Raw genomic sequence first — 18,871 nt, forward strand, 5'->3', positions numbered from 1 at the left:
TTAAAATAGTAAAAAAAACAGTTCAGATATATACGTATGACACATATTTAAATATTTTAATAATTGTATTTATTCTTTTCTTCTTAATAACGGAAAATTTACATTTACATTGTTACGTTATATTATAGCAAGTAATAAACTTTTTACAAATAAAAAGAAATATTTATCGATTTATGCGTCCAATGAATAATAATACTTCTAACAAAGAGTCGCTTACACACAATCGAGTTATTGTATTCTGTTTGAAGCAGAAAATGAATAACTGCCATAAAACTGGGTGAAGTGTACTCGAGAATCATTGATATTTAAAAATGCTCAGCAAGTTTACTAAGAAAGAAATCAGTTATATAGATTAATTAAAAATGGCAGACTAATTAAAAAAATATAGGAAGAAAATAATATATGTTTTCTGTATTCACATAATAAATGTGATAAAACGGCAGCACATATGAAATATTTTTACATTCTTACCATTATAAAAGCTATTATTTCACTCGTGAAAATTAGATTTATATTTTTTTTATTTATATTTCAGTCAAAAAAAGAACATTTCTCGAAATACAAATTTCTATTTTACTTATTTTTAAACATATGTAATGCTGTATAATGATAATTTCATTAAATTCGAAAGATAATTTCAATTTTTTTAACTCTTCGTCATTAATCTTATTTGTAAGATATTATTCGCTTTTAGGGAATTTCTTTACGGAAATATCCTATGTAATAAAATGGAAATATTGCTCCCCATACATGTAAACTTTGACCTTATTCTCAGGGACATGCGTTATCTCTTTTTTATGGATATTTTTACACTTCCGATCTTGAAGGCTGCCAATCTTGCTAAGAATTAATCTTAAACTCTTTCTTTTTAAATCCGATAATCAAATAATATATTATTGCATCATATTAGAACTATTTTCTCAGATTTTAGTATCCAATTGCGTGAGAAAGTAAAAATTTCGTAATGATATTCTAAATTTCTTTATAATCTTATTTCTTATTTTTGTATTTATAATTTTTAATATTAATTAATATTAAGACCAAACGAGAGTCGCAAATAATATCAGGGTTTAGAGTCCCGGAATTACAAACACAACATTGATCAACAGCTGATAGCAAAGCCACTCGTTACGAGATATAAGCGCCTTTAGCTGCGGGAGCTCTCGAGGGAGTCTCTTTCAGTAAAACGATCTTTTCGCAGAAAACCGTCCCGCACGAACGAGACGACGTTTTCTCAGGAGGATGCTAAACCCGCGTATTGTTATAAGGCTCCCTTATTCAGGCGTATGGTAGCCTAAAACGACAAAGAGCCAGCTGGATCGACCATCGCGCGGTCCATTTCGCGTACTAGGAACTCAGCTGCTTTACAAAGAAATCAAATATTAAACGTTCTCTTTATTTATATTAGGAAAGCTAGACTTCCTATATTATTTTTTGCACTTTTCCCTTCCCGAAAGTCCAAGTTTATTTCATTCTAAATGCAGAAAGTATGAGAAAGTAATGCTAAAACGAACAAACCTACTTTTTTTATACCTTATATACTCTATACTTAAAACATGCCCATCCATTTCGTTAACGTTAATTGCATGTTAGTTGCAGAAAAATTATTAATTTACAAAATTTAGATAAAGAGTTGTCCCACAAGTATAATCGCAATATCTCTACATTTTCAATCCAATTTGCTCGAAATTAACATTTGATAGGTCAATTAATTCACATATAAAACCATGTAATTAAATTGCGAACGAGAATTCCATTAAGATCTTCATGATAATTAAAGCTTTTGTTAGATGCTTTAATATTGTGTAAAGTTTAATTCACGCTGGAAAAAAACTCAAAATTATTATTAATATTAAAACATTTTATCATCGTTTACACTAATCTTTGATGCCTTCTTTAACATTACCGATAGATTCGAAACCCATTATATAACAATTGTCGTATCCCCCTCTTTGTATGATAACAGATTTTCTACTGCAAATTTAAAGTTAGTATTTTTTCACTCAGATATTATATTATATTTATGGAATTCTCGTTTTAAAGAAGCTTTGTTTTTGTGACAATTCAGTTGTATCTCTAGTTATATAAAATAATACACATACACACACATTCTCCCTTTCTCTCTCTTTCTCACCCCCTCTTTTTCTCTCATTTTATTACACACCGAAAATAAAGAATCGCGAGATAGCGAGGAGTAATGGTATCAGTTGACGCAAAGGAAAGTGCGATACTCACCGAAATACTTGTCCGGCTCGAGACCAGAGTCCTTGTCCAGGCCACATATGACGAAGTAATCCGCGAACCGTTGCGGATGTTGCTCCGAGCCGCGCGCTATTCCCAAGCTCCCGTTCATCTTTTCCGGGCAACGGGGAGGATCTTTTAAGTCGCACCACGATAGCACGCGTTGCGGTTCACTTCACCCAGCACCGTCGAACTTCACGAAATTGATTTCCACATCGCGCACCGTCGACGCACCAGACTGTCATTTCACGCCGAGATAGACAACAGCTGAGCGAGCGCGCGCGACGCGCATGGAACAGCCCGAGAGTCCTCTCTCGCTCTGCGAAGCGCAGCGCTGCAGAGCGCGGAGTGCGGGTCTACCCGCGGATGATCGATCTTTTACCGCGGCGTCTGAAGTTGACCGCGAGGCGCGCCGAGCGCGCCGTGATTTGGCGCGCGATTTAATTTCACCCCGCAGTACGCGCGCGGACTGTTACAGGTCCTGACAACCTCCATATTCCAGTATTCCTGTAATAAAATGAAATAAAAAAATCTCAGTACAAATATATCGAGGCTACAATAGTCTTGGAATTAAAAGCGATCAAAATTTGTCAATATAATAAAACAAATTTCGATCACTTATAACTCAAAAATTTAGCCTCGAAATTAAATATTTTGGTTTTGATCAAAAAGGTATTTATTTGTTATCTGTAAATAAATAAATTGATTTCGAAATACTTTTCTGATCAAAACAAAAATAAAGCCCGTTTTTTAAATGTGTGTGAAAATATTAAATTTATAATTAATTCTATTTAATGTAATAATTATATTTAATGTAATAATTGATCAATCACTTAAATTGTTATTTAAGAAAATATTAAATATTTTGCATATAACATATGATCGACAAGTATGCAAATTATGTTGAGAAAAATTCTGGAAATCTGATTAAAGGGAATTCAAATCTCTCCCGGTTCGCAATATCGAAACGTACCATCTGCGCAATGTAGTACATACACACATGCGCGAGTCAATCATGTATTTATGAATATTTGTCGGTATTTGTCACGCTCGCCGGAAGGTTAGATCTCGATGATCAAATCGAGCCAAACCTCATAAACACGCGATACGAGCGGGGCGTTAGCGGCTCCATAGAATTTTCATCTTTTTACATAGAATGGAGGAGATCGACAATATAATAATTCACTCGTTGCGACAAATAGGCTGGTAAGTGTCGGTTCCACTCGCATAGACAGACATTTGCCGTTCTTTCCGATGGGCGGTGTTTGCACGTAATCTAACGTCGTACACGTGAGCTCGTCTATGACAATCGCTTCATTTGGAATTGTCAAATTACATGTTATCTGCAACGAAGAATTTTCAAATGTAATTTATGAAAAGATTATTGCTAAAAACTTTATAGAAATGTTTCTTTTTTTTTTGAAGAATGAAACGAGTGTACCTTTTTTCTTGTCAGCGTCCCTGAAAAGTTCTCGCAAATTAAGAATATCACGAGACTCTATCTTGTCCGACAAATTCTGTGTAATTTTTTCGTTCTTCTCAAAAATATTAATGTTTTCAGTGACATTGAGGAGAGTGTAACAAACCTAAGTGGCTTTAATACTGAACTAGTTGTCGAAGCAACAGTGAGATGTTTAGAAGCGATAAGGCCAGGTTTAGGATTGTCTACTGTACTACCTGTAAATATGGCAGCACGTTTTCGACTGGGTGCTACTCTTGCACAAACATGCACGGTAAATGTTTTTCTTTTAAAGTTTTAATTTGGGTATAGCATAATTTATTCATCTAATTTCCATCAATTAATTAATATTTTAGGAACTTGGATACAGAGGTGACATTGGTTATCAAACATTCCTATATAACTCGGAAGCAGATTTACGGAGAGTATTTATGTTTCTCATTGAAAAACTGCCAAAAGAAAGTGAGAAAACTGTAAACGAATCCATCAGTAAAGTTGCTTTATTAGAAAAATCAGTAGCATCTGCGATATCACAAGGACTTTCGATACCTTGGTTACCATATTATTGTCATAAAAAGGGAGTCAGGAACAGAGGAAGAGCGAGTATCCCTTATGTATCTGTAAATATCGAGGTACCGGTTCCAAATATGGGAGATGGTAATGTAATATCAATATAAATTGGATTATATTTCTTTTTGTTAGCGTGTCAGAAAACAATATCATTATATATGATATATGATATAAAGTACTATTATTAATTGCAGATTACAAAGACTATTACATGCGCTATTTACAACCAGTGCCTGATCAAATGCAAAATATTTCATGCTTTTTACCTTCTATGATATCGTACAATGCAAAAGCACTTAATGCTTCTTCGATGGATATTATGGAGTGCATAAGTTGGTTGAATAGCCAACAATCTGAAAAAATTGCTCATTCTAGTGCACATAATATTGTCAATGAGCTTAGCAAGTTCTCATTAGAGAACAAGACACAAACTTCAGCAGTAAGTATATCTTTTGTTATATAGCAACACACACATATACAGTAGAATATCTTGCAAATATTCAATATGACTTTTAAATTTAATTTTCAGAATTCTCAGGTAGAACCAGAATTTGCAACACATTCAGTGCTTCCAGATCAGGAAACATTAAAAAACAAAGCAAAACAGGAAGTTGAAATAGAAAACATGAAAGCAGAGTGTGAAACTCTTAAAGTAAATATAGAAGAAATACAAAGCGAAATCAAAAAACTAACTACTAAATTAGCACACGCGACGATTACTGGCCAGAATGAAGAAAAGGAATTAAAAATTAATGAAGAACAAAAGAAGGTTAAAGCAAGAGCATACGAATTGCTTCAAGATGGACCAGAGAACATAAAGAAATTGGAATGTGCAATTGAGATTAGCACAAACAAATTGATTAATTTAGCAAATCAATGGGAGAAGCACAGAGTACCCTTAATTATGAAGTATAGACAAGAAAGGGAAAAGCATTCCACAAAAGCTGTAAGTAATACCAAATTAGCAAGTTTAAGATAATAAAAATATCGTTTGTATTTTATAAATGCATAGATCTTTTACAGAACGCGAGCCAAAAGAAGTTAGATGAGATAAAATTATTGAAAGAAAAAGAGAAAGAACTTCAAGAGGAATGTCGAAATAAGGACCAACAGCATTCACAGTTGGTTGCGGAAGTTCAAAAACTTCCAAAAGAAGTAAATAGATCTGCATATACTCAACGAATCTTGGAAATAATAAATAATGTTAGGAAACAGAGAGACGAAATAAATAAAGTTTTGGCGGACACTCGTGAGATTCAGAAGGAAATCAATACGCTTACTGGCAGATTAGAGAGATCTTTCACCGTTGTGGATGAACTGATATTCCGAGATGCGAGAACGAACGAAGCTTCGAGAAAAGCGTACAAACTATTAGCGACGTTACATTCGGATTGCAACGAACTTGTAAGTTTAGTCGAGGAAACAGGCGCGACAATACGAGAGATTAGGGATTTAGAAGAACAGGTAAAATGATAATAATAGTAAAATGAAGTGTACCTAGCGCAAGAATTTTATATATTTTTACGTAATATTTATTTAGATCGATTCCGAATCCGCTAAGAATGTCGGCGCTAATTTGGAGAGAATAACTGCCGATTTGAAACAGATGAAACAAGAAACCGCTGCATTAACAGCACAATTACAAAGTAAAGCCTCGTGATTGTTATGTATAGTGTGGTCGCATTTTACATGTTGTAATATTCAGGACCAGATAAAAATATATTCAATGCAGGTATAAAAGTTCATTTTTAACATTAATTGTGTATGATATCAGAATAATATAAATGACTTGATTTTTTCTCTGTACTATTATATAAGTAAAATAGACGCTTCTTTGCTCTTTTACAGAATATAAATGAATATGATCAAATGCATCGAAGACCAAACATTTTTTAGCCGTACGGCTGGCAAGATATATCGCGATATTGCCCGCAAAAATCTTTGCGAATCTACTAAGTTGGCTGCTGAAAAACGTGCCTTGGCCTGGAAGTCAGGCGCTAGGCTTTTATAGCCTCGGGCCAAGTGTATAATAATAACACATTAACATCTCAATGCTCAAAGGAACATCATTTGTTACAAAGCCTAATAATTTTTTAGCATCGAGCAACTTTCATATTTCACGCAGCTTGAAAAAGATCTGATTACAGCTGTAAATAAAACAAATGCTAAAACACATCACTTTTAAGTAAAGAACATGTACAAAATATAAGATGTGTATAAATAATGGTAAAATCAATTTTATATACTTTATACTTATTCTCCTTGTACAAATTATTTTGATGAAGTAAGTGGTATGTGACACTTACATATATAATATTGCAATATCAATATGTGAACAGATAACGCTGTTTTGTTGGTTTTTTTTTTCATTTTAATCCTTTGTACATATATTCTATTTTCTTATAACAGACACACACTTCAATTTTTACTTTTAACATCTGGTGGTACATAAGACTCTGCAGTAACCAAATCTCTTAATTTCTTTTGGCTTTTGTACATTCCATGCACACGTTCGTCCGCTTTGCGTTCTTTTTCCTCTATCTTCTCTATTTGTAATTCGATTTCTTCCTCATTGTCGAAGAAAGTCAAAAGTTGTTCTTTTTCTTTTAACTGCTTCTTTATTTCTTTTATATTAGCTAGTCTTCTTTCTTTTTCTATTGCTTTTATTTGCATTTGTAATATTGAAACCCTTGTTTGTTCCCAATTGGAATAAATCTAAAAAGGAAAAATTAATTTATTAAATATTGAATAATTGATTGGAAAAAGATTTAAAAAAAAATTTTTCATTACCTGACATTGTTTAGAGATATCCTCCTCAGCTTTCTCCTTTACAACAGCTCTAATAAGATTCTCCATTGTTTCAATTAAATTTTCCCTAAGATTTTGTTTCTCCTTTAAGAGGAGTAACGAGGCATCTACAAGTTTGAACTTTTCAATATCTTGATCTTGAAGATTACTATTGTCCTTTGATATTAATTCAAATACTTCTTCATGAACTATTTTGTCTTGTATTGTCTCCAACCATTCCTTAATCAATTTCAATACATCATCATATTTTTTATATAATATTAAACCTCTCAATTGACAAGTTCTTCCTAGAGCATCCGTTCTATGCTTTCCTTGAAAACTTAGAGTCTTGCCAACTAGATCTCGTGGATCGGTGAGATCAAAGTGATCGTCAAAATAAGGATTTCTAACATACCCTACACGTATCTTTATTTCCTCCTTAGATGTATCCTGTGGAATTTCAGGTTTCTTCCAATCGTCAGGATTCTCCAGATACATATGACATGCATAAATGCACAAAGCATTCGTAATAGGATGACCCGCATCTTCCTGCAACATGACCAAGCTCGCTATCTTTGCAGCAGAGGCATAATCTCTCTTCTTTAGGAAATGATCCATGAGCATATTGTAGTCGAAATAATCAGGGAAGATGCCATAGTTGAGTCTGTCACTGAGTACCTCGTGCAGTTCCTGGGTAAAATCGTGCTGTAGGAAATACCGTATCGCAGCGTGATGCGTAGAATCGAGGATGTTGGTCGTTTCCGTGGATTGTCTGAGATTGTGCAGAGTCCTCATCACCTCGTCGACGTAGAAATTGTCGTTGACGCTGTTGACGAAGATGTCAACGTCGACGGCGCTCACTTTGCCCACGCTCCCGTATTTTTGGTCCAACTCGGCGAACATCGTCATCGGCTCGATCTTTTGTAATAACGGCGACTCCAATCTACGATTCCACGCCTCCTCGCAGCGATACGCTTCCGATAGAAATGGTCTTCTCTGCGTCACATTCTTAGGTCCGCTACAAGCGCGACAGAACCTGTGACTAAATCTAAACGTTTTCAACATTTCGTTTATTTGTTATTATCTCTCACACTGTGTAATCATAACATTATATTGGTATTGGTTTTTTTTGAGGTTATATTATACAGAACACCGGGTGTCAGAGTAGCCAATCCGATGATAATAAAATTTACTACCAATCTAACGTAATATTGGCCGCATTCAGCAGACTCAACCTCTAAGTAGCAATCGAACATGATTGGTTTCTACTTTCAGGTCCGACCAATTAGCGTCGAATTACATCGGAAAATCTAGTAATGTTGCCTAACTGTTGAGTCTGCTGAATGCGGCCATTGGCTGCGTTCAGCAGGAAAAGCTGCTTTGCAACTGTTGTAAAATTCGTGAACCTGATTGGTGTATGCTCTTAATTTTGACTGGATCTAAGAGCATACACCAATCAGATTCACGAATTTTACAACAGTTGCAAAGCAGCTTTTCCTGCTGAACGCAGCCATTGGCCGCATTCAGCAGACTCAACAGTTGGGCAACATTACTAGATTTTCCGATGTAATTCGACGCTGATTGGTCGGACCTGAAAGTAGAAACCAATCATGTTCGATTGCTACTTAGCGGTTGAGTCCGCTGAATGCGGCCATTGGTATCATTGAAATTTATAAGCGTCTGCGCAGAAAACTCATTTTGAATTCTGCGCAATGGCACCGCGCAGGTATGCGCAATGGTTTTCTGCGCAGCACCTTTACGTACGCATGCACGTTTCCAACACTGGCGTACGCATGCGCGTTTCCAATACTTGTGTACGCATGCGTGTTTCCAACACTTGCATACGCATGCGCAGATGTTGGTAAAATACCTTTACGTGGCAGCATCAATTGTATGAGTCTTTTTTTTAAAAATACCTTCAATTTCAAATATTCTTTTTTTCATTTTTTTTTCATAAATCTTGTTCAATAAATCTTTAAATAAATTATTCATGAATCTTGTTCAATAATATTTTTACGAAATTTTAAGAATAGGGATCTTTTTCACTTAATAAATATAGTTAATAAATATCTTTTTCAGTTAATATATAGCTACATCAATTACGATATGTATTTACAGTAATTGTTTCAAATAACTTATCAAGAACTTTATTTCCCTCTTCATTATCATATTTAACATTAAATAAATTAATAAATCATATAATCCCATTACTTTTAATAAATTTCATCTTTCTCCTAAAGCTTGAATTTTATTACTTTCTAAGAAATATGATGTTGCATCAATAACATTATCTTGTAAACAAATACAAATTCTAATAATTTGAGCTAATTTATCACATAAAATTTCCTTGTTTCTTTATTAACAAAGTTAATTAGCTTAATTGGCGCTAAGTTACATACTGAATATGGTGCTAATAGATACTCACCACAAGGATTAGTACTTGACGAGAATCACGAATAATATTACAAAAGTTAAAAAATGTAATATAACTATTACTTCCAGCACCATATAATAGATCTTGCTTTAACAATATATTTTTATTAATAAAAAATATCTAAAATCTACATTTTGAGAATAAAAACACTAAAAATATTAGAATTTTATCATTAAATTAATTTATTTACTTAATAATATCAATTATTCGATTGCTATGTTGTGCTAATAATTTTTGACTTGTTTTAAAATCAACATTCTTTAGTAACATAATAATTGCATGTTTACAAGAATAATTGCATGCATTTAAAGCTTTCTCAATTTCTTCTTGTGAACAATCTGTTACTTCACTAACAATTTTAGCTGTTCTAACTTTTAATTTTTCATTTGTTGCCACCAAATCAACCATTAAATTTTGATAAATCTTTCCTGATTTAATCATTAATGTTGTCGATATCATATTACATACTAATTTTGTTGCTGTTCCACTTTTCATTCTTGTACTTCCTGTGACAACTTCTGACCCTGTTTCAATTATAATTGTTTCATCAGCAATTTCTGACATTTTTGAATTTTTTGTCATACATAATCCAATCGCTAAACCATTAATTGATTTACAATATTTTAAGCCAGTAAGAACATATGGTGTTCTTCCTGACGCAGCAATTCCAATCACAGTATCTAATGAATTTAAATTATGATCTTTTAAATCTTTAATAGCTAAATTACTATTATCTTCCGCACCTTTAATTGGTATTCTAATTGCAATATCACCACCTGCTATTAATCCCAGAATACGATCATTGCCAACATTATATGTCGGTAACATCTCTGAAGCATCTAACACACCAAGTCTACCTGATGTTCCTGCTCCAATAAATTAATCTCCCGCCTTTTGTAAAACGATCAAATATTAAATCAATCACCTTGGCAATGATTGGGATTTTATCTTTAATTGCTCCTGCTATTTTAGCATCTTCATTATTGATTATTGTTAAAATTCCAATTGTATTTTCTTTATCAATTGATAAACTATTTTGATTACGTTGTTCTGTATCAATCTTGGTTAGATCAATTTTCATGTTCATTTTCTCTCTCTATAAAATAATTATTTTACTTTGCTTAATTTTTAATCTCTCTTTTTTTTGGTAATTTATAATATTTGACAGTAAATAAATAGTATCCAATAATAGTTATAAATACTAATGTTAATAGAATTTTATATCAAACTGAATGTTGATCTTTTTTATAAAACTTTTTCACTGATTTACTTCCAGCTGTAACAATATGTATCCAAATATCCAAATATTATCACAGCCCATCTATAATTGCAATTACACGCCTAATTAAATAGAAACCACCAACGTAATATTTTCAGTATTAATAGTCATTATAAACGATGCTAAAATACCTGATGGTCCAAACATTGAATTTAATCCAAATATTACTTCCCCTTATAAATAAATTGCTCCAAAAAATCTATCCAATGCTGCATGAATTGATGTTGTAAATGATTTAATTCTTGATAAAGTTGTCCCATAAATCATTGGCTCTCCAATTCTAAAAATTACTGGAATAATAGCTCCTTGTATCTGTTTACATAATAAACGTTTTCTTTCTCCTAATCATAAAGCAACTCCTTACAATTTGAAAGAAGATGCCAGAGTCGAACTGCGACTGAACTGTAATCAGTGATATCAGAAAGAGATATGAGATTGTTGGTCACACCCACACCATCAGAAAACCACATCTTTTTTCTGATCATGATCAAACCCCTCTCTAACCTACAACTCATGGTCAAAATTTGGGATTCCGATCCGTTAGTCCTGCTTCGTGGGTTTTCCTCCTATTATATATTACAAAGATAATCCCAAAAAACTAAACTAGACAATTCTCTCTTCTATTCCTAATGCTGTACCATCCTATTAATCAAAATTAAACATACTCTCCTAATAGGCCATACATACACGATCCTCTACCATTTACTTGATTAGAGAAGTTGGTTGAAAGAGTGATAGGTTATATAAAGTAGGATTGATATAAAAGAGAAAGAAAAGATATAAGTTTTATAGGTCAAAAAACCATAAAAGGTAAAGTCGGTTGACGGCACGTTAGACACTAGATATAAAAAAAAATTGTTTATATAGCACTATACACAATACACAAATTTTCACTATTGTTTATATAGTATTGTACATAACCTCTCATGATATTTTCTGTATTTAAAAGTGTGCTTTATAATGTTCGCGTTAATGAGAGAAGTGATTTTCTGGAGCTTTGATGACAATATAAGCATAGAAGACTCGGATTTTGGTGCATTCAAGTAAAGAAACATTTATTATTAATAACTATTTCTACACAAATTTTTGCTCTGTGTCTTGTCATAAATAAATCTATTGCAATAATCGTTTATAATTTTTTTTATAGATACCATGACAAACGAATTGATGGCACGTATGAAGAAGGTAAAAGATCTTACTGTCAAGAACGTGGTATGATTTACGTTCCAGAAAACAAAAAGGGAAACAAGTTGAAATATTCTATTAAATATCTGGAGGTATAATAATCTATCAAATGTTCTAGATAAAGTTTATAAAGAGAATATACACTTTAGAATTTTTATTATTGTATACAGGATCAACTCAGAGATAATTCTGTAATTTATTGTCAATGGTATAATGATTCTATTGTACAATTAATGCTCAGCAATGGTTTGTTAGTACAAATACAAGTTTGCCTCTTCAGTGGTGATATACAAGAAATTCATTTTGATAAATATCTTGTAGGAAAGTTATCAGAATTTATATCCGATGGTAATATATTATTTTATTCATCAAAAATTATTCACTATACAAAAAGATAATATTGTATCTCTCTTTGTTCACAGTTATTATTACTAAGAATCATTTAGTTTGTATATATAATGATAATCTAGTGACACTGGTATATTTTACAAAAGCTAAATCACACATCTTTGACAAGATCAATAAGTTAGAACCTAAATTAATCACAACAGATTTATTTGTACCTAATGGACGCAGACTCGACAAGAAAATTCAAGTAAACAAGTCTGCTGACTTGGTAAATAATCTCCAAATAGTTTCTAAAAATTATAAGTAAAAAAATATATCTGACAGTCAACCTGAAATGAATAAGAAATGTATGTACTTTTATAGATATTAATTTGGCGAAAATCTACAATGAATGAAGTTTATCCATGGAGTCCTGCTATGAAACAATATCATCGTGCAAATATGCATCTGTTTCGACTTACAGGGTATGAATTAAAGAATATACTTAGTTATGCCATGCTTTTTAAATCTTTTTCATCCTTTTCAACAAATATACAAGATTGTTTGTCTATTTCATCTCTTTTTGCTGTATCTTTTGATGGCTCCATGGTTTTTGTTTTTTCTTTAATCTTTATTTGCTCCATTTTTTTACATAATTTCTGATGTTTCTTTACGTACAGTTCCCATGAATCTTTCTTATACTGAGGAATCATTGATAATTCTTTAGCAATATTTCTGGTAATCTTTTTTGGCAAATCCCATGTGCCCTTACAATATTTTTTTATTACACTTTTTACACAATGCATGTAAAATTTTAAGAGGTAATATAATATTATATAAAAAAATTATTTTATATAAATAATTTATGTTTATGAATTTTTAATGCATTTGAAATTTTATACAAACTTTATATGTTCCCCATGGTGAATGTTTGTCTTTTTTAGCATCATCTAATATATGACCGTTATCATCTGTGATAAATTTTGTAATGACACAGTGTCTGCTTGGCAAACTAGGATACCATTTAGGAATTTCCCAATTTCGTAATCTTTTTGATGTGAATGTATCATCTGTCCAATGACCATGCCAATATTGAGACATTTTTATGCAACGTTCTTTTATAACATTAATATACACCAATTTCATATAACTGTTACTTTAATTATTACAAATCTTTCTGAAATGTCAAGTCATGTGGTTAGTTATGCATGTCGCTATGCCTGTTGCCATGGTCATGTAGACCTATTATGCTTATATATATGTGTGTGTGTACATATATACAAACACTATGATGTGTGTGTGTTATGTACAAAAATGTGTAGCTCTAATTATTGATATTTTCAGAACAAAATTAGAATTGTTATGTTACATACGTACTGAGTTTGATCCTTTGTGTATTACGTTTGATATATGTGATGACAATATTATTCATTCTGTAGAACAAAAAGTTTCAAGGAAGGTAATTGTTGTGTGTAGTTTATAATTTTATCCTTTCAATTTAATCTAGATTTAATTATATATAATAATTATATTAAAAAAATATGTATATATAAATGTGTAATATATAGGGAGAAGTCACTGTAGAATGGCGTACTTATGAAGTTTCTCGACAGAATAAATTAAAAAGAATTGCCGTAATTTCTGTACCACTGCCGACGCATACAAGTTGCGTGAGATTCTCACCTCATCAGGAATTATTGCTATTATGTTGTATTGATGGCACTATTATGATATATGATCAAACAAAATCGACAACCACCAGTGTAAAGGCTGCATTTGTAAGTTATATATTATTAAATAGAATGTACATTTTACAAAAATAAACTATTTTTTTTTCTCTTTTAAGATACCTACTTTAGCTGCTTGGCATAGCGATGGTATAATATTCGTAGTGGGTAATGACAGAGGTCAGTTTCAACATTTTGATATCACTCTAACGTGTATCAAAAGCCAGTCATTGAACGACGAAGCAACACCAGCGAATATTCTCGACTTATCACCATATTTCAAGTACGAGCATAATAAGATAATATATGTATTTAAATTGCAATAAAATCCAATTCATGAAATAATTATACAAAGCAGGAATCAGCATACCTTGCTACATATGGAATGGAACAGGAAAAGCGACACGAATCAAATTCGCTATTACAACAATAACAATGCTTTATTCTTGTTACTTTTTGAACGGTAAGAATCATATACCGTTTTATGACAACATATTTATATACAGGCTGTCTAGAAAATCGTACTTTGGGAAGTGATTCGAGATCTAAAATAAAGGAAAAAAGCTATATAAACATAGGTCTGGAAATAAGTGGTTTCCGAGTTATTGCCACTTTTATGTTAAAAAAATCGTAATTTATAGTCCGCTTGGCATCCCCCTTTTTTAAACTTAAATTTAAAAATTTAAATTTTTAAATTTAAATTTTAAATTTAATGTTTAAATTTGAATTTTTAAATTTAAATTTAAATTTTTAAATTTGAATTTTTAAATTTGAATTTTTAAATTTAAATTTAAATTTTTAAATTTGAATTTTTAAATTTAAATTTGAATTTTTAAATTTAAATTTTTAAATTCAAATTTAAATTTAAAATTCAAATTTAAAAATTCAAATTTTTAAATTTAAATTTTTAAATTCAAATTTAAATTTAAAATTCAAATTTAAAAATTTAAATTTAAAAATTCAAATTTAAAAATTTAAATTTAAATTTAAAAATTCAAATTTTAAATTTTAAATTTTAAATTTAAATTTAAATTTAAAAATTCAAATTTAAAAATTTAAATTTAAATTTAAAAATTCAAATTTAAAAATTTAAATTTAAAATTTAAATTTAAATTTTTTAATTTAAGTTTAAAAAAGGGGGATGCCAAGCGGACTATAAATTACGATTTTTTAAACATAAAAATGGCTATAACTCGAAACGATTTATTTCCGGACCTATGTTTATATAGCTTTTTTTCCTTCTTTTTGGGCCCCGAATCACTTCTCGAAGTACTGCGGGCGATTTTCCGGATACCCTGTATAAATAAATTATATAACAATTTTTGTTATGTATCAACAGAGGACCGATAGGCGTTATTAAGGTAATCGAAGGCGACACTCTATCTGGAGACGAACTAGTCAGAAGATATTTGTCCGAATCTCGGATAGAACAGGCAACCGCCTTATTGTTATCGATGAATTGGGATACACATTCACATATATGTATGCACTCACTCAATCAAATCTTAAATTATTTATTCAAGTTGCCACTAACAACGGAACGCGAAGGTAAAATAAAATTTCGTTATTTCTATGATCTATTGGTAAAAATTGTAAGTGGCTAAAAAATATATAATTTTATGAATTTGAAACAGGTTTGATACAAAATGCACTAGGTAGCTTTCACGTGCCTATTAAACCGATAAGTCAGGCCGTTGAAGAGGAATACGGGGATGAAGTGAGGGATTTAACAAGACGATTCTTTTATCATTTATTAAGGTAACGCACGTTAATCAATACAATATTATAATATTGTGTGAAATAAATTTATTCTAATGTCCATAAACTTTGTAGGTATAGAATGTTTGAGAAAGCCTTCAGATTAGCTATTGATTTAAACGATCATGATCTTTTTATGGATATACATTTCTATGCTGTGGTTTTAAATGACATGGAACTGGCAACTGCAGCTAAAGAAAAAGCTGAGAATATTTTGAGTAGATCAAACAGTTGCAATGATTCGCGTAAGAATTACATAGAAGATATTCCGAAAAGAAAATTATAAAATACAGCTAAAATTTTTTATAGATTCGACGTGTTCGAGAGCATCGTGTTCTATATGCTCTGATTCAAGCAATGAGAAAGGTGAAGAAGAGGAGGAGGAAGAGGAAGAAGAAGAAGATGAAGAGGAGGAAGAAACATATAGCGAAGAGAGCGAGGATTCTCGAAAGGAGGAACGAGCTAGTCTAAAACAGTCGAAAAAGCGCCATTATAGAAAAGCCTCCAGTCAAATCCCACCCCTACCAGTTATCAAAAACACACTGTCTACATCTTATAACAATATTTCGTCCATTAATAAGACTGACTATACTCTAATACCTTCGCTCTTGGATACTTCTAACAGTATTTTAACTTCGTTTAATCACTCTTCGCACGTTTCGAATCCATTTCTAGCATCGACCTCTTTCAACAAATCATACAATATACAAAATTTTATATCAGGTAACATAGCGAACATCAATAGTTCTCCAACGTTTAATAATGCACCGGACGATTTAATGACTACATCATTCGGCAGTGTTTCTCTCACTGAATCAGACGTAATGGTCGATGATCAATCCGGCGACAATTTTGACACTAGATCGTACGACAAGTCTTTACTTAATGAAATACCATATTCCTTCAATGGTTTTGTCACCAATGCGATGACAACTTGCACGCAGGATGATAGCTTTATCTCAACTCCCTTCAACAAACCAGTGTATGAATCCGAAGACATTGAGTCGAATTATTTAGCAAGCTCGTTAAATAGTGCCGTTGATAGTAATATTATGTCAACATCGTTCAGTACTCGAATTACGAGTGCTCCCGTTTCGCTTAGTAATTCCTTCAATACAACGAATAATAATTCTGAAACAACTTCTTCCATGTTGCAAAGTGCAAAGCCCTCGAAGATAACTGATAAATTATTAACCAGAATTCTCATTGATGATGCTCGTCTGCCTCAAGCTCAATCACCTCTTCCAGACAATATCTGCGACAATATGATGTCCACTTCGTTTAACTATGCCGATAATACAGTTCCCGAAAGTAACGAAATTACGTTTCCGACTAGATTTAGCGGCAATGATCAAGCCATTAAGTTACAACAATTTGCAACAGTGGAAGAAAAAGAAACAAGCATCGATATTCCACCACCACCTTCTCTGACAAGCTCTCTCGCTAACTATCTTCATGGTCTACCCAGGAAAAATTATCCTCTGTCCAAAAGTGCTCCAGGTTTATCGAACATTACGGACGAATCGATACACAAGTTTCCCTCGAGCAAAGCAACTTGCGTGTCGTCGCGCATTTTACAGAAACCGAATTCCACATCGTCTAATGTATCTCAAAGCCAAAAAAGCCCGTCTTTCAAAACTTATAGATACAATTATGATCTAGATTATGTACCGTTTCACGGAGTTTGCGATGACACAAGCTTGCAGCATTCACAAACAGTCGGCAAAAAAAATTTTCTCTCGCAAAATTTTCATCCTAGCTATAGATTATTCGAGAATAGATACTCGTCGAGGTCTTTCCAAAACCTTAATGTAAATAAAGAAACTAGAATACTTTCCAATATACCACCTCTGCCTATAATTAATACATCTACTACTAATCCAACGACCTGCTCCACGTGTCCGTCGTTCACTGATGTACCAATAAGCTCTAACGAAAAGCCAAAAGTGAAGTTCTCGGATACTGTCACTCACATATTAGTACCTGGTACAGTAAGTATAGTTTCTATCTAACAAAAATATATATCTTGTATCTCTAAAATAATATGTATCCTTTTTTATGTGTATAAATATAAATATATATATATATGCATATATAGATTCCAGTACATAGGCAGAAACGATCTGCACAAGCACATGTAACCGATCCTAAACGTGAACTAGCTGAAAGTCTTCCACTCTGTCTGGGTAATGAAGATTATCTTAAAGATTTTCAACCATTATCTAGTAAGTATTTTACATTAGCAGGTGTTTCATGTTTATGTGTGTTAAAATGTAATTTACATAGAATATTGCTTTATTATTTTAATTATTTTTTTTAATTCCTTGCAGAAAACGATACAGACGAAAAAGTAAAAGAATCTCCAAAATCTGATGACAATACAAAGATTAAAGTTGTACATTTTGGTTTATTGTAAATTTACAAGTAGAATATTAAGAAAATTTATTAGAATTAATTTAATAAGTTGCGAGGAGTATTTGCACATACCATTTTATATGTATGTGTATCGTTATGATAATACAATGACAGAAACAAGATAGAGGTTGTCAATTAGATAATCCAATCACAGAAAAGAATACTTTCCTAATTCATATTTAAAACCTGATCTTACTTCTTAATTTTTCCACAACTTTTCTTTGTTGTTAAATAATCTTTTGTTACATATTGTGTGTGGTGCATATATATATATATATATATATATATATATATATATATATATATTTTATATTATATATTGTTAAAGAGCTAAAAATCTAATATCATAAGCAAAATTAGAAACTTCAGATATAGATAATATATTTCCTCAGATATACACACACATATTTCATTTCTAAAATTTGATTCAATTCAAAATTTTAAGCAATTTGTAATGAAAAGAAAATATTTATCAAAAAGAATACATACTGCAATATTGTTTAAAATTTTTGCAAACTAGTTTTGTCTTTCTCAAATTATAGAAAAAGAGAATTATGTACAAATATTAATTTTCTATATCTTAATTTTATATTATTATGCTTGTATTTTTATATTTATTGTGTTTGTATTTATTGCTTTATATTTTTATAAATTTTTTTACATAAATATATATATCTCAAAAAATAGAA

General features: G+C 31.6%; 5 protein-coding genes and 1 long non-coding RNA gene across 20 annotated transcripts in view; 2 read left to right on the forward strand and 4 right to left on the reverse strand.

The window, feature by feature from the left end:
• Pns (DENN domain containing pinstripe) overlaps nt 1-3,580 on the reverse strand; it is a 25,942-nt gene extending 22,362 nt beyond the window's left edge. For 2 of the 3 annotated variants that reach the window (XM_083108043.1, XM_083108042.1), the window contains exons 1-2: nt 3,215-3,579; nt 2,236-2,748 (exon numbers count right to left, since the gene is read on the reverse strand). In XM_083108043.1, the coding sequence (XP_082964169.1) occupies nt 2,236-2,353 (118 nt within the window). In that variant the 5' untranslated portion in view covers nt 2,354-2,748; nt 3,215-3,579. Of the gene's footprint in view, nt 1-2,235; nt 2,749-3,214 lie in introns of all 3 variants that reach the window. The other variant, XM_083108041.1, reaches the window with a different exon arrangement.
• LOC145976720 (coiled-coil domain-containing protein 22 homolog) lies at nt 3,261-6,506 on the forward strand. 2 transcript variants are annotated; one of them, XM_083108047.1, is made up of 8 exons: nt 3,261-3,447; nt 3,803-3,974; nt 4,057-4,357; nt 4,465-4,709; nt 4,800-5,216; nt 5,294-5,734; nt 5,811-6,002; nt 6,097-6,506. In XM_083108047.1, exons 1-7 carry the CDS (start codon nt 3,398-3,400, stop codon nt 5,928-5,930), a joined length of 1,746 nt encoding a protein of 581 aa, XP_082964173.1. In that variant the 5' UTR covers nt 3,261-3,397; the 3' UTR covers nt 5,931-6,002; nt 6,097-6,506. The 2 variants fall into 2 exon arrangements, with proteins under 2 accessions (XP_082964173.1, XP_082964172.1); XM_083108046.1 differs by having other exon boundaries at nt 3,262-3,447; nt 6,119-6,506.
• Nucleotides 5,765-8,232, reverse strand: LOC145976721 (uncharacterized). Of its 2 annotated transcripts, none has more exons than XM_083108049.1 (3): nt 7,061-8,232; nt 6,577-6,985; nt 5,765-6,417 (listed from the first exon to the last, which is right to left on the reverse strand). In XM_083108049.1, exons 1-2 carry the CDS (start codon nt 8,120-8,122, stop codon nt 6,689-6,691), a joined length of 1,359 nt encoding a protein of 452 aa, XP_082964175.1. In that variant the 5' UTR covers nt 8,123-8,232; the 3' UTR covers nt 5,765-6,417; nt 6,577-6,688. The 2 variants fall into 2 exon arrangements, with proteins under 2 accessions (XP_082964175.1, XP_082964174.1); XM_083108048.1 differs by having other exon boundaries at nt 6,517-6,985.
• Nucleotides 8,233-9,261: 1,029 nt separating this feature from the next.
• LOC145977562 (uncharacterized) lies at nt 9,262-11,767 on the reverse strand. Of its 10 annotated transcripts, none has more exons than XR_014440556.1 (4): nt 11,135-11,767; nt 10,902-11,060; nt 10,235-10,812; nt 9,274-10,192 (listed from the first exon to the last, which is right to left on the reverse strand). It is a non-coding gene; the product is annotated as an uncharacterized LOC145977562 (long non-coding RNA). The 10 variants fall into 10 exon arrangements; XR_014440555.1 differs by having other exon boundaries at nt 9,277-10,357; nt 10,417-10,812; nt 11,135-11,765; XR_014440561.1 differs by having other exon boundaries at nt 9,277-10,812; nt 11,135-11,172; nt 11,275-11,754.
• Frtz (WD repeat-containing and planar cell polarity effector protein fritz) lies at nt 10,806-18,470 on the forward strand. 2 transcript variants are annotated; one of them, XM_083109664.1, is made up of 15 exons: nt 10,806-11,813; nt 11,918-12,047; nt 12,126-12,303; nt 12,378-12,571; nt 12,667-12,767; nt 13,627-13,741; nt 13,851-14,060; nt 14,129-14,292; nt 14,365-14,472; nt 15,349-15,557; nt 15,644-15,767; nt 15,843-16,012; nt 16,077-17,758; nt 17,866-17,992; nt 18,098-18,470. In XM_083109664.1, exons 1-15 carry the CDS (start codon nt 11,731-11,733, stop codon nt 18,181-18,183), a joined length of 3,681 nt encoding a protein of 1,226 aa, XP_082965790.1. In that variant the 5' UTR covers nt 10,806-11,730; the 3' UTR covers nt 18,184-18,470. The 2 variants fall into 2 exon arrangements, with proteins under 2 accessions (XP_082965790.1, XP_082965791.1); XM_083109665.1 differs by having other exon boundaries at nt 10,810-11,813; nt 14,368-14,472.
• Nucleotides 12,344-13,606, reverse strand: LOC145977561 (uncharacterized). Its single transcript, XM_083109669.1, has 3 exons — nt 13,189-13,606; nt 12,765-13,049; nt 12,344-12,632 (listed from the first exon to the last, which is right to left on the reverse strand). Exons 1-2 carry the CDS (start codon nt 13,426-13,428, stop codon nt 12,792-12,794), a joined length of 498 nt encoding a protein of 165 aa, XP_082965795.1. The 5' UTR covers nt 13,429-13,606; the 3' UTR covers nt 12,344-12,632; nt 12,765-12,791.
• Nucleotides 18,471-18,871: the final 401 nt, after the last annotated feature.

Source organism: Camponotus vicinus, unplaced genomic scaffold, assembly GCF_025532165.1.
Source record: "Camponotus vicinus isolate PSW18456_S1 unplaced genomic scaffold, iyCamVici1.0 SCAF_9, whole genome shotgun sequence".
NCBI lineage: Eukaryota > Metazoa > Arthropoda > Insecta > Hymenoptera > Formicidae > Camponotus > Camponotus vicinus.